Consider the following 13,728-nt stretch of genomic DNA (forward strand, 5'->3'; position numbering starts at 1 on the left):
AATAATAGTATGTACCTACCTCCAAGGGATGTTATGAATTAATTGCAGTGAGTTAATATTTGTAAAGCGCTTAGAACAGTGTCTGATACATACTGTGTATATTAAATAAACTGCATCTTTCCGTCAAATCTTAATGGAAGATAACGTTTTCACAGACCTGGTCTGAAGTTGTTATTATAAACTAAATGCTTCCTCTCATTCCTTATCTTATTTAGCATATGTTATTTTATCTCTTGACCCCAATCACAAGATAAAGAACTATCCAACTAGAGAATCCAAAGAACTATTAGGAGCTTATGCCACTCCTTATTAACTAATTCGAAAAAAAATAGAAGGTGTATTACATGTGGTGTCTTTATGTACCTATTGGCCAAATCTCTTATACAAGCTGTTGATATTAACTTCAGATACCATAACCCTAATTTCTAATAAATGAGACTCAGTTAGGATTGCTGGTTTGAAATGGCACATTACAATAATAAATACGGACAACCGCCAACTTTCTTCATTCACCACAGGATATTTTGCCAAGCTTAACAGCGACTTACTTTTACTTGTTTAACTGCCATCATGGGAAGGTAAAAAACAAAAGGCACTTGTTAATTCTGTGTTTCATTTTTCTGAGTTAGCTACAGGTTTAGCCTGCACTCATCTTGTCTACAACTTGTTGATGAGAGAAACTGGGGACACCACAATGGACTTTGGATTCTCTGAGTCACTTGTATGTCCTTGGGGTCTCCTGGCACTTTGTCAAAATGCTCCCTTGTGATGAAGGGTCTCTGTCATTGCTTCATTTCCACTGAACATGCCCATCCAGGAGATGTTCAGTGCTGTAAAGACAGCACTAAGCAAGTGCTCATTCTCTAGAATGAAGATTTCTCATAAATCTGAATCCTTAGAGGGATTTTGATGAGGCATTTGAGTCAGCCCAATGCGGCTATATTTTAAGGGAACTACAAATGAGCTAATGAAACTCAACTGACTTGCTTTTCTTACCAAATCCCACAAATATCAGACATTCATACATACTTTATCTTGAAAACTTGCTTTGGGACAAGGTATTGAATTCACATTTCAAATCTATCCTAGGTAAAAGCTGAGAATTCATTTTTCTGAAGTGAATGTATAGAAAGAGACCTGTGGGATGTGCCTGGCAATTTGGTATGAAAATAAAGATAAGTTGTTTTTAAGGAAGAACACCTTGCTTAGAGAAGATAGGCTATGCTGGACTCTCTCCAGAATCTTTGACGAAGATTGAGTAGATACCAGGTTTGCTCTCTGGATTTGTAAATCTATTTAAAGAATGTTAAGAACCACTTATTTTCAGCCTATAATTTTAGAATGTCAACATCATGTTTACTTAGAATTTCAGCTAAGGTTTTCAAATGAGTATGTCACATTCCAAGCCCAATCTTTCTTCGTGGGTGTCAAAATATGACAGAAGAGCTGAAATATTACGGTCTCAGGCTCTAGGTATTTTAAGAAACAGCAGAAAATTATTTAGGCACAATACCAAATACATGATTCTCTTTGACTTAAATGCTACTGCGAAGATAAGTTTCCATGGGCACTGGATATAATTTAAGATGATTATAACCTCAAGAAGGTTTGGAACCTTTGCTGATCTTCATATCAGAGAACAAAATTTCTCATTAATTATTCAATATGAGTAAAACTTCTTCATCAGAAAAAAACTTCTGCTTCTTCAAGATAATCCTTCTTCTGACCTCATACATTTGATTAAGTCTTCTATTTCTGCACTTCATGCATTGTATGCTACTTTCTTCATTTTCAGCTGTATGCTCCACACTCCACTACTGTGCAAGATGCTTAGGAGCAGGGATCGTCTCTGATTTTATTGTTCTATTTCCCAGGGTCTAATACAGAATAAGGGCTCTCTGTTTGTTGATCATAAGAAACTTCTCTAAAATTGGACTGATAAACATTTCAATAAGAAGATCCAGAAAGGAATTTGTGCCATAGAATAATCTATTATTAATCCTAGAAAAATGATTCTATAGGTCAGATTGCATTGCTTTTCATGAACTAGATCTCTAAAATCTTCTGTACAGTAAGTACAACATGAAATACAGATTAAGCAATTATTTGATAAAGTTTTCAAGATAAACAGAAATATACAATTTAAGATTCAAATGGTCTTACCAGAAACAATTTTTTAAAAATAAATAAATCACTTTTTTTCTGCATTGTAGTGATTAACTGAAAGACTCAAGACCACAAGGTAGAGAATCCCAGCCCCGACCTTATGAGCTCTGTAACATTGGCTAAATTACCATACCCCAGCGTGCCTCATTTTTTCTCAAAATGGGGATAATAATAGTACGTACCTACCTCCAAGGGATGTTATGAATTAATTGCAGTGAGTTAATATTTGTAAAGCGCTTAGAACAGTGTCTGATACATACTGTGTATATTAAATAAACTGCATCTTTCCGTCAAATCTTAATGGAAGATAACGTTTTCACAGACCTGGTCTGAAGTTGTTATTATAAACTAAATGCTTCCTCTCATTCCTTATCTTATTTAGCATATGTTATTTTATCTCTTGACCCCAATCACACGCACGGGTTCTGAGCATTTGACGTGCATTAACTTGTTTTTTATAACAACTCTTATTATGCCCCTTTTATGGATGAGAAAACTGGAGCACAAAAAGGTTAATAACTTGCCCAGGATGACATGGCTGTTACGGTAAGTAGATGAACAGGGATTTAAACCCAGGTAGAGAATCCCCCCTCTGAATAAACTGTTTAAAAAATGGAGTATGGGGCGCCTGGGTGGCTCAGTCAGCTAAGCATTCCTGAAACACAAGTGACCCATTAGGTGAACTCAAACTTTAAGACAGGTAAGTCTTTTCAATATTCATAGTAAGATGGACATTTTGAATGAATATTGGGAGTTAGAAAGTGAATTTCAATATCTAATATCTTTGCTGCATTGCTTTAATCATAGGCGAATAGTAAAGCTGTGATTTACTGTCTCATCCTTACAAATAAGATTTATAATTAAAGCTAAAGAAGAAAAAAGAAGGGGTACCTGGGTGGTGCCATCAGTTGAGCATCAACTCTTGGCTTCAGCTCGGGTTGTGATCTTGGGGTTGTGAGATCGAGCCCCGCGTTGGGCTCTGTGCTCAGCCCGGAGTCTGCTAGGGACTCTCTCTCCCTCTCCCTTTGCCCCTCCCCCCCGCCCCCACGCTCTTGTGTGTATTCTCTCTCTCTCAAATGAATAGACAAATCTTTCTTAAAAAGAAGAAGAAAAAAGAAGTGAACCCAAGCCCAGAAGTTCTAAAGGTCTCCAAGAGCATGTACATCACTTGTGTATGGACTAAGAAGATCATGACCGAAAGTGTAGAAAGAGGGGGTGAGTAGTGATACAATGACAGAGAGAAGCAGCAAAGAATTAGCCTACACCAAACTCAGACTCCAAAATCACTTCAGGAGAAACTCCTCTAGCTTCAAGTAGAAAGCTGACCTTTCGCTTCCTCAGTCCTATGTATTAAGAATTTTAAGTCACCGAATGCATAAAGGGCCACCCTTCAATAGACGAACAGGCACATCCAGATACTCAAAGATATTTCAGGGCTTGACAGGCCTGGTTACAACTTCTGGGCTCCTGAAGTTGCTTGTCTTCACTTACAGTGTAAAAGCATATCTATTCAAGCTGCCACCACTGCTATGAAGATAAGAACCACAGGTGTCACGGTCCCTGTCCCTCCTGCCTCCCTCACCTTTCCTCTCTCCAGCACCGGCTTTGGGCGAGGCTTGGCACCTAGTGTTTTGGGTGTGATATCTAATTCTCCTAGAGCCCCGTGAGGGGAGTGGCTGCGTCTCCCTTCTAGAGGGGGAGGAAGTCGAGGCTTAAGGAAACTTGGATCAAATGGTGGAGGCAGGGGGCACCTGGGTGGCTCAGTCGTTGAGCGTCTGCCTTCGGCTCAGGTCATGATCTCGGGGTCCTGGGATCGAGCCCCACATCGGGCTCTCTGCTCCGCGGGAAGCCTGCTTCTCCCTCTCCCACTCCCCTGCTTGTGTTCCCTCTCTCGCTGTGGGTCTCTGTCTGTCAAATAAATAAAATCTTTAAAAAAAAAAAAGAAAGAAAAAAAAAATGGTGGAGGCAGATTTGAAACTGAGTGTGTCCAACACCACCGTCTGTGCCTTTTTCACTGCAGCCTGATGTCAGAGCTCCTACTTATTGGGCATCTGTTCTCTTCCAGGCACGATGCTAGTTGTTTTAAATAAATAAGTCTCAAAAACAATGCTTAGAGGTGGGTGTCAGATCATTAAACTGAAGTAACTTCCCAAGAAGCTCACAGCTAGTAAATGACAGAGCTCAAGTTTAAATTCCCGGTTTATCAGTGGTGAAATAAAACCTAAAATTTCAAACTCTTGCCTTTGACGAAAGATAAGTAAGAAAAATAACCCAGTGTTAACCGGCTTAGATGTAACATTAGATAAAACCAAACTAGACTTATCTAGCTATGTCCTTTATGTTAGAAAATAATTCAACCTGTTCAGAGTCCTAAACACTAAACCAGCCACACAAGACTGAAAACTAGAATCAATTTTAAGTCATAAAGACTAACACTCTACAGATCCAGAACGCTTTCAAATAACATTTTAAACAACTGTTCTTTTTCTGAAGGAAAAAGTTTATCCTGACAACATTCTAGTGATATACACAGGGAGTAAGTTGTTTTCCCTTGAGAGAAGGGTAAGGTCCATTGCAGTACAGAAAAACAGGACTGTGTACAGGGCAGAAACTTGAGCCTGCAAACCCTGACTTGAAGGTAGGTCTCTGCCCACCCAGTGAAGATGCTCTGCCCTCCGGCACTGGCTGCATTTTTCCTCCAAAGGAAATGAGGTCTGCAGATTTTCCGAGGATTACAAGGCTCCCCACCACTTGGGTTTGGCTCTCTGGCAGAGAACATTAACGCTTGCTTTCTAGGTTTGGGATTCAGTTTAGTTTGAGGGTAATCATTTTCACTTCACTGCACTGACCTTTAGCTAAGAGCTCCATAAGGGAATATATAAAAGGAAGCACCATTTCCATCATATAGCAGAAAATAAACACATAAAATTACTACTAAAAAGGAGGTGTAGGCAAGATACTAGTGAGAAAAAAGGGAAACAACCTCCCCCTTACTAGCGCTGACAATATGCCAGTCACTGTTCTGAGCATTTGACATGCGTTAACTTGTTTTTTATAACAACTCTTATTATGCCCCTTTTATGGATGAGAATACTGGAGCACAAAAAGGTTAATAACTTGCCCGGGATGACATGGCTGTTACGGTAAGTAGATGAACAGGGATTTAAACCCAGGTAGAGAATCCCCCCTCTGAATAAACTGTTTAAAAAATGGGGTATGGGGCGCCTGGGTGGCTCAGTCGGTTAAGCATCTGCCTTTGGCTCAGGTCATGATCCCAGGGTCCTGGGATCGAGCCCCACATCAGGCTCCCTGCTTGGCGGGAAGCCTGCTTCTCCCTCTCCCTCTGCCCCTGCTTGTGTCCCCTCTCTCGCTGTGTCTCTTTCTGTCAAATAAATAAATAAAGTCTTCAAAAAAATAAAAATTAAAAAATTAAAAATGGAGTATAATTCAAAACATCATAAATGAGTACCACTATTGGCTACTAACGCAAGTCAGGCCATAGCTCCCAATGCCCAAACTGTGTCCTCTCCCCTGGGCCCCCTGATGGCTAAAGATTAATGGACTACACAGGAGACGGGCTGCCGAGGAGGGCAACAGCTCTCTTTCTATGAAAAATAACATATTAACACGTTTACCAAGACCAAGCTGAAAAAAATCGTAAGGGTGAATTTTAGGAAGAGAGGCAGCCAGTGTTCAAATTATTTTACATAAAGAAAGAAAATGACCCTTATTGATTTTTAGAACATCTACACTGAAAGCTGCAAATATTTGCAGAATACAGAAATCTGACCTCAGTAAACTTTAAACCATCATTGAAGTGGTAAGCTCTTGCAGGAAGAGAAGCATTTTTCCCCACCATCCAACCCTATTTCTTCCATTAGATCTTGGCATTTACAATGATAATGATGATAAGGACGATGATTTTACATTTACCGAGTTTCTACTTTGTGCCCAGAAGTCTGATAAAAGTTTTACATTTAAAGCATAAACTATCATTTGATACTCACAACAGCTCTACAGAGTCAATATTACTGTTTTTCCCATTTTTGAAATGAAGAAATGGAGACTCAGAAAGGTGAAGTAACTTGCCCAAGGTCACACAGCCAGGATAATAAATTCATTTTTTGTTTGCTCTAAAAGCCCATAATATTAATGGTATATGCCCAGCAAAAACATGTGGCCACCCGACGGGTCCGCTCCTCACACAGAGACAAAGACCAACAGCGAGCGCGGCACATCTTGCCTCCTTCCACCACCTCAAGTGCTGAACAGAAGTGAATGGACTCAGTCAGACGGTTCAAGAGAGCCACACTGGTCAAGATGGGCCAGAAACCTAAGTGTGCTTTAGCCACACTCTTTAGACTAGAAACAGGTACACTGTCTCAGAAGTAAACAAAATATTTAGGAAGATGATCTAACTAGGAAAACATCCCAAAGACAGACCAGTGTGCTTAGTTTTCAGAACATTTGTTAGTACAAAGTTCATCACAGTCCCAAAGGAAAGAATAGAGTGCTTCAAGACTGAACAAAAATACAAGATACTTGAGGAGAGAAGCAAAAGCTCCTATTTTAAGTTTCAGTCTAAAATGTACTTGGATTTGAATACATTGTCTATAACTGTGTATGATTACATTTTGATAGACAGGAAGTGATGGGGGTATGTCAGATAAAAAAAACCATCAAGGAAGTGTTTAAAATATTTACAGAAGTAATAGGAAAAATACTTCAATGAAGGGTACATCATTATTAAGTAACATTTTTTTAAAGAAATTTCAATTGGGGACACCTGGGTGGCTCAGTCAGTTAAGTGTCAATAAGTCTCGGGGTGGTGGGAATGGAGCCCCGTGAGGGCTTGTGTTTCTCAGGAAGTGCCATGCTCTTCCTAGTGTTGGTGATGCTCATAGTGCCATCTCAACCTGGAAGTCATTGCTGCAACCCTTTTCTGACTAAACTACTTCAGCCTTCCTCCTCCAGGAAGGCTTCCTGGATCCCCACCTCTGTGCTAACATCTATTGTAGGATTCATCCCACTCTTTACTTATTGGTCTCCACGGGAAACTAAGAATTCTTTGATTACAGGGGCCATGTTCATTGTTTTTTATATCCCAGCACTTAGTGAAGATGCCCAATAAAATTTTACTAAGTGAATGAAAATATATTGCAGAATTAAGACTCTTGTAGAAATAAAAGGAAAATATATCTAAAATGCAAATTTTGCACTATTTTATTCTGAGCCTCGTAGTTCATAAGGGTGTATTTAAAAAATATGTACAGCAGGAATTACTGGATATTGCCAACTGCCCTTCATTAAAAATATTTTATACTTCCAAACCACATAAATAGATTGGTACTTCAAATTGATTATTGTTCAATGAATGTATCTGTTCAGCTAGTATAATTGAATAATACAAAGTTTTGATAAAAATTTAAAAAGCACAACGGCAATTACATTTTTAATAACTAGGGGCTGCCTAGTGCTGCCTAGTTCTGACACTGGTTCCAACGGGGACAAGCCATTCACCTTTTGGTTTCAGGTTCTCCACCCGTAAAATGTGGGTAACCATCCCTGCCACTTCCTCCTCCTTGCGGATCCTGTGAGGTCAGTGGAGATCTGTAAGAGTGGAGATCTTCACAATAAAGGCACCACTGTCCAAAGTACTGTATAATTCCAAGGTAGAGTTCCTATCATTCATTATAGCAATAATCCTTCACTACCCTCCTGCTCTCCTTAGCAGGTTAGTGTAGATAGAACTCTTGCCTAAAGTCTTTGCCAGTCAAAGTAAAAGCCACATGGGTGGGCACACGTTCCTCTCGCTGGTGCTTGGCCTGAGCCAGAAGCCACAAGGAACCCGAGGCCACGAGGAACCCGCAGAGGCCAAGCCTGTGCCCCTCTGGACCCTGTTAACACTCCTGAGAGGGGGAAACGCACCCCGGGCCCTTTCCCTCCTCCGAGTGCGGTGAGGATTCGGGGTCAGCAGAGCTGGGGATAGATGACGGGAGGGAAGGGGAGACTCGAGGGCTCGGGCGAGGAGCTTACCTGGCCTCGCAGAGGGGCGCCGGGGGCGGGTGCGGAACGAACACCCCACAGTCAGACGGCAGAGGCTGCTGCTTCTTCTTGGAGCGCCAGATATGGAAAGGGGTGTGTTTCTTGGGGGTCCTGGATGGACTGGACTCCGCGTGGTGGCCCTGAGGTGGCGGCGACAGTGGCATCTTCTTGTCCGCCTCCTCCTCCGCCGCCCGGCCCTTGTGGAAGAACATACCTGGGCGCCAGCTCGCCCGCCTTTCCCAGCGCGCCGTCGGACCCCGCCCCCTCGTCGCCGGTGCGGGGCACTGCAGAGGGTTAGAGGACGAGGACAGAGCCGGAGCGCGAGCAGCACAGCCGCCCGAGCCCTCTGGGCGCAGGCGACTGCCTGGCCGCGGCGCAGCGCCTCCACGCGGCGAGGGTGGCACCAGGTGCGAGCCCAGGTGCGGCGCGCGCGCCCGGCGCCGCAGGTAGAACCGACACGCCCCCCGTCCCGGGTCTGGGTACGTGCGGCGGCCGCGGGGCAGCGACGCCTTCTGGACGCCCTCGGAACTGCGTCTCCTGACGCTGCACCGCCGCCTCTGGGCTGGGAGCCAGAGCTGGGTCAGATTTCGACAGCGCCTCAGGTGAAGGTGCCATCCGTCGCCTGCGGAGTTGTTGGCCACTTGTTGGCCTGTGTCAGGCTGGCAGAATGAGTGACTTACCCAGGAGCCCCGCCTGAAGAAGGATGGGAGAGGCGCATCCCGTGGCGGGGCCACCCGGCAATTAGGATTATTCCACTCTGACCTTTGGGTGGCTTGGGCAATGTCACACGCTGGGTGGCTTCCGTTCCTTTTTGTAAACACGCGTGCCAACTCCTCTCCTCTCCCTTCAAGAGTCTAAATAATTAATTTGTATTTGCATCTCATAAAGTGCATAAGGGTAAAAAACAGAAGAGAATTAGGCATATTCCCCAGTTCCCAAAGGGCTTAATAGAATCCTCACGGTGAATTAAATGCCAGTCCCACGAGGTTCTCATTATCTGCTTTACTGTTAATGACTTTCTTTCCTTAACCTCACAGTTGTGATTAAATATCAAAGGCAACTAATATTTAAAGCAAAAGAAGTACATGAGCAATTATTTGGGGCATTATTAGAGTATAAAGAGCTCAAGAGCCAAGCACTGCTGCTTAAAAATTAAATGCAGTACGAGTCCCTCTTACACTGTAATACCTTCTTTTCTCTTTAAAGACCCAACTCATTTACTCATTCACTCACTCATTTAAAGAACTTTTATTTTTATTTAATTTTTAAATACTTATATTGTTATCAGGTATAACCTACATCCAGTAAATCAAATGCACAGATCATAAGTATATAACTCAAATGTTTACATATTTAAACATTTATGCGCTTGGGGGTATAAAATGGTTTTAATGAAGGGCAGTTAACATTGTCCCAGAAAATCCTTCTGTGTGTGGCTTTTAAATATACCATTATAAAATACAGAGTATTTCCCAAACTTCAGAAGTCCCTCTTCTATCCCCTTCTAGTGTCTTACCCTCCCTTCGGTAAAAGATAACCATTAGTCTGAACTTTATCACCAGAGATTAAATTTGCCTCTTCTGGAAGTTCATATAAATGGATTCACAATATGTACTTTTCTTGTATCCAGTTTCTTTTGCTCAGTATTAGTCTATAAGAATCATCCATCTTGTGGCATGTGGCAGTTTTTCGTTTTGAATAAAAAATATTGTGTTCTATTCTGTGATATGAATATACCACAGTTAATTTATCCCATCTGTGGTTGGGCATTTAGGTTGTTTGTTATGAATCAAGCTGATATGAACCTTCTTAGACATAAGCATTTATTTCTTTTGGATATATACCCAAGACTTCAATCTCTGGGTAATAGCGTACACATATGTTCAGCTCAGTAAATTTTGCCAAGTAATTTCCCAAAATGGTTGTGTCAGCTATGTTTGAAATCTCTAATTTTTCTACATTGTCACCAACACTTGACATTATCAATCCTTTTTATTTTGGCCATTCTGATGAGGATGTATGTAGTGGTATCTCATTACAATTTTATTTTTTATTACAATTTTAATTTATGTTTTCCTCAAGAAACATTTGTTGAATTTATTGTAAGCTGATTATGTGCCCAGCCCTGACTTGGCAGCAGTTGGGCGTGACTGACAGATACATTGATGATATACATCAAAAGGGAAGAGAATTAGTAGAGGAATGTGCAAAGCATTATGGGAGTTTGGGAACATTACTACCTCAGCCTGGGAGTTTGGGAGGGAGGAAGAGGAGCAGTTAGTAAAGATTTATTACAAAAATGGCCCTTGAGTTGACCCTTAAAGGGCAAGGGGAATAACAAGGAATGGGGAAGAGAAGGGAAGAGGAAGAAAGGAGAAGAGAAGCAAAGGGGGAAGGGGGAAAAGAGAAAGAGGAAGTTTTATGCACATTTACTCAAATATTTACAAGTTCGGAAATTCATTCTTTCATTTTGATTCCTCCAAGCAGAATTCCTCAAGCCATCCCCCCTTTGAGCCACCAGTGAATCTGGAACATATTTCAGTTATCACACTGTTCACATGGCATGGATGTTATTTATTTACATATCTGTGTCCCATATTAGCCCGAGAGAAACTTAAGGACATTTCTCATTTATTTTTATATTTTTAAGACATAAATGTTCATTAATTGAAATAATCAAATAAATTGGTATACTAACTTCATTGAATACCTAGACTGTTTCAGGCATTGATATTTTAGACTGCACTCTTTGTAACTGCAAAGACCACGTGTTTCTTTTTCACAATTATATCCCCAGTGACTAGCACAGTGCATGGCACAGAGTAGGCACTCAATGTATATTTTTAGATGAATTATATAAGAAATCAGAGCTATGCATAAAAGCATAACATACAGCACTTGTGATGAATCTAATGAGGGAAACAGGCACCTAAATACAACACAACTTGATTAAATAATTTACAACTTGTCCAATAAAACTTGATAAGTGTTCTAACCAAGGTGTTACGCTAGTTTTCAGTCATTGCAAAAACAGATCTACTTAGACTTGTTTGAGCAATAAATTAATTTATCACAGCATTTAGGTGGCTCATAGGATAGGCCACAGAGCCAGAGAGCCAGACTCTGAAACCTAAACATGCCCAACCACCCGAGAGAGCTGGTCTGGCCATACCATTCTCACCTCTCCACACCAGGGGCTTCACACAGGCAATCCTGCTGTGATTTTTACATTTTTACATCCCAAGAATCAAAGGCCTGTTCTAGTTACTCTTGATAGAAGATCAGCCCCCCACCTCACCCCACTTACACATATACTGCTCCCTTCTAAAGGAAGAGTTTTATGAAGGCACATCTGATGGGGGGAGCCTGGGTCATTTAACAGCTTCCTAGCTGCAAGGGAAATCTAAGTTTTCTGGGTGTTACTTCAGAGAGATGGAATTCATGTGGCTAAAAACTTGCCAAACATAGCACACCCCATAGCACATAAAATAGTCTAGGCCCTCAAAAGCATGAAAGATGGCCACTGCCAAAGGAAAGAGGAAAAGGCTACTAGAACATAGAAGTGACTAACTCTGTATGGCTCCAGGAAGTCATCAGCAAGGAAGTGATGGGTTTATGAGCTGTGCTGATGAATAAGAATTTGCCAGATGGAGAAGAGAGGGCTAGCAATCCAGGAAGAGCAAACAACATGGGCCAAGTCCCAGGATTGTGAAAGGGCATGCATTGTTGGTGGGGAATAGTGAGAAGCTAAGTGAGGCTGGAGAGAAGGAGGATGGGGTGGGGCAGAGTGGCAGGAGATGATGATGGTAAAATCAGGCGGGGCCAGATTGCTAAGCACTTGGTAAGCCATGCTTTTAAGGAATTAGCTTTGTAGGCAATAGGGACTGAGATTACAGTTTTAAGTAGAGGAATGAAATAAACAAACTTGGGTTTTATAAAGTGTATCCTGAATGGAGTGGAGTAGGGTGAAACTATTTGAGGTAGACTCATTAAGAGGTTGCTGCCAGAGGTCAGGGGAGAGCATTGGGAGCCCAGGCCAAAGCAATGGGGTAGGAATCTAGAGGAGGGTACAGATAGAAAATACACGTAGGAGACGGAATCACTAGGACTTGTGGTGAATGAAGACGGAGAAGCCAACAAGGATGACCAAGAAATTAGGTTTCCAGGTTAGGTAAAAGGATGGAAGTGAAACCAGTAACTAAAAACAGCAAAACAGGAGAAAGACTAGGTCATGAAAATAAATTTGGCTTTGAACATACTGAGGCTAAAGTACTTGGAGGCTATATAAGCAGAGATTTTTAAGAATTCATTGAAAAATACAGTTATGGAAGTCATAGGTCAGAGCTACATGTCATTGAATAGGTGGGAGTTGATGCCACGAAATTGAATAAGATCACCCAACGCAAATGTGTAGAATAAGAATAAAGGAGGAGCAAGGACAAAACTCTGAGTAATGCTAACATTTAAGTAACTAACATTAAGAGGTAGGAGGATATCTGGCACAGAGTGTATCCCCTTGGCAAGGTCATGTGATTTCTATCTTTAAGATTTTAATAGATAGACAGAAGTAGAGTCCTCTATCTTATAATGCCCTTTGCACTCCTCTCCCTCCATCCAGCAATCTGAGGTCCATTTCCGATCTCTCCTCATCCTCCAAGGGGCCAACTCCTCTAACCTACAGTGACTTTTTTTCTTTCTCTGGTTGTTTGTTACACTTTCTGTCTGAATTTAAGTTGACATTATGGTAGATTGTAAAAATGCCCACAATTCTCCACTCTTTCCATAAAGAAGCAGAGTCTATTTTCTCACTCCCTAAATCTGGGTTGGCCGTGACTTACTTTGGCAAATGAAACATTAGCACGAGTAATGCAAGAAGTACTTGAAAAGAGCTTGCACACTGGGCTTTCCTCCTTGCTTCTCTTGGAATCTTCCTGCCATATGAACATGCCTAGAGTAGCCTGTTAGATGATGAGAGATATGTGGCCAAGTGACCCCCATCAGCCCCAGTCAACAGATAGAGAACCATCACAAATGTGAGTGAGACCATCTGGGACTAGCCAGCCCCTAGTTAAATCACCAACTGGTCCCTGACAGATGAGAGTCTAGCGGAGATCAGTGGAGGTTGTCCCAGACCAGAACTGCCCAGCAGAATCATGAGCCAACTAAATGGTGTTGTTTTAAGCCATTAATTTTTTGGTCTCAAAATATTTGTTGGAGAGAATACAACAACACAAAACAAACAAACAAACAAACAAAAAACAGTTTTAAGTCTGGCATTAAGTCAATAAACAGCCAACTCAGTTGCAAACACCATGCTATTTTAGCCTCAGAGATGTACAATGAATGGAAGCAAGGGGAAAATCCTGAACTACTACATAAAAATTCAATTATATTCAAACTTCTTAATAAGAAAATGCACCTTAGCCCAAAGCAGTTGCAAAGTGTTTACCTGAATTACATGAATTAAAATCTACTTAAAAATCATTTAAATAGATGGAACAGGGAATCCTCAAACTG

At 41.4% G+C, this 13,728-nt stretch overlaps 1 protein-coding gene across 1 annotated transcript in view; it reads right to left on the reverse strand.

Annotated features, from left to right (window-relative positions):
- The window catches only part of CRYBG1 (crystallin beta-gamma domain containing 1), a 193,149-nt gene extending 184,754 nt beyond the window's left edge, over nucleotides 1-8,395 (reverse strand). Inside the window, 1 exon segment of the mRNA XM_021693066.2 lies at nucleotides 8,203-8,395. Within this exon segment, the coding sequence (XP_021548741.2) occupies nucleotides 8,203-8,375 (173 nt within the window). The 5' untranslated portion in view covers nucleotides 8,376-8,395.
- Nucleotides 8,396-13,728: the final 5,333 nt, after the last annotated feature.

Source organism: Neomonachus schauinslandi, chromosome 8 (genome assembly GCF_002201575.2).
Source record: "Neomonachus schauinslandi chromosome 8, ASM220157v2, whole genome shotgun sequence".
NCBI classification, from domain to species: Eukaryota; Metazoa; Chordata; class Mammalia; order Carnivora; family Phocidae; genus Neomonachus; species Neomonachus schauinslandi.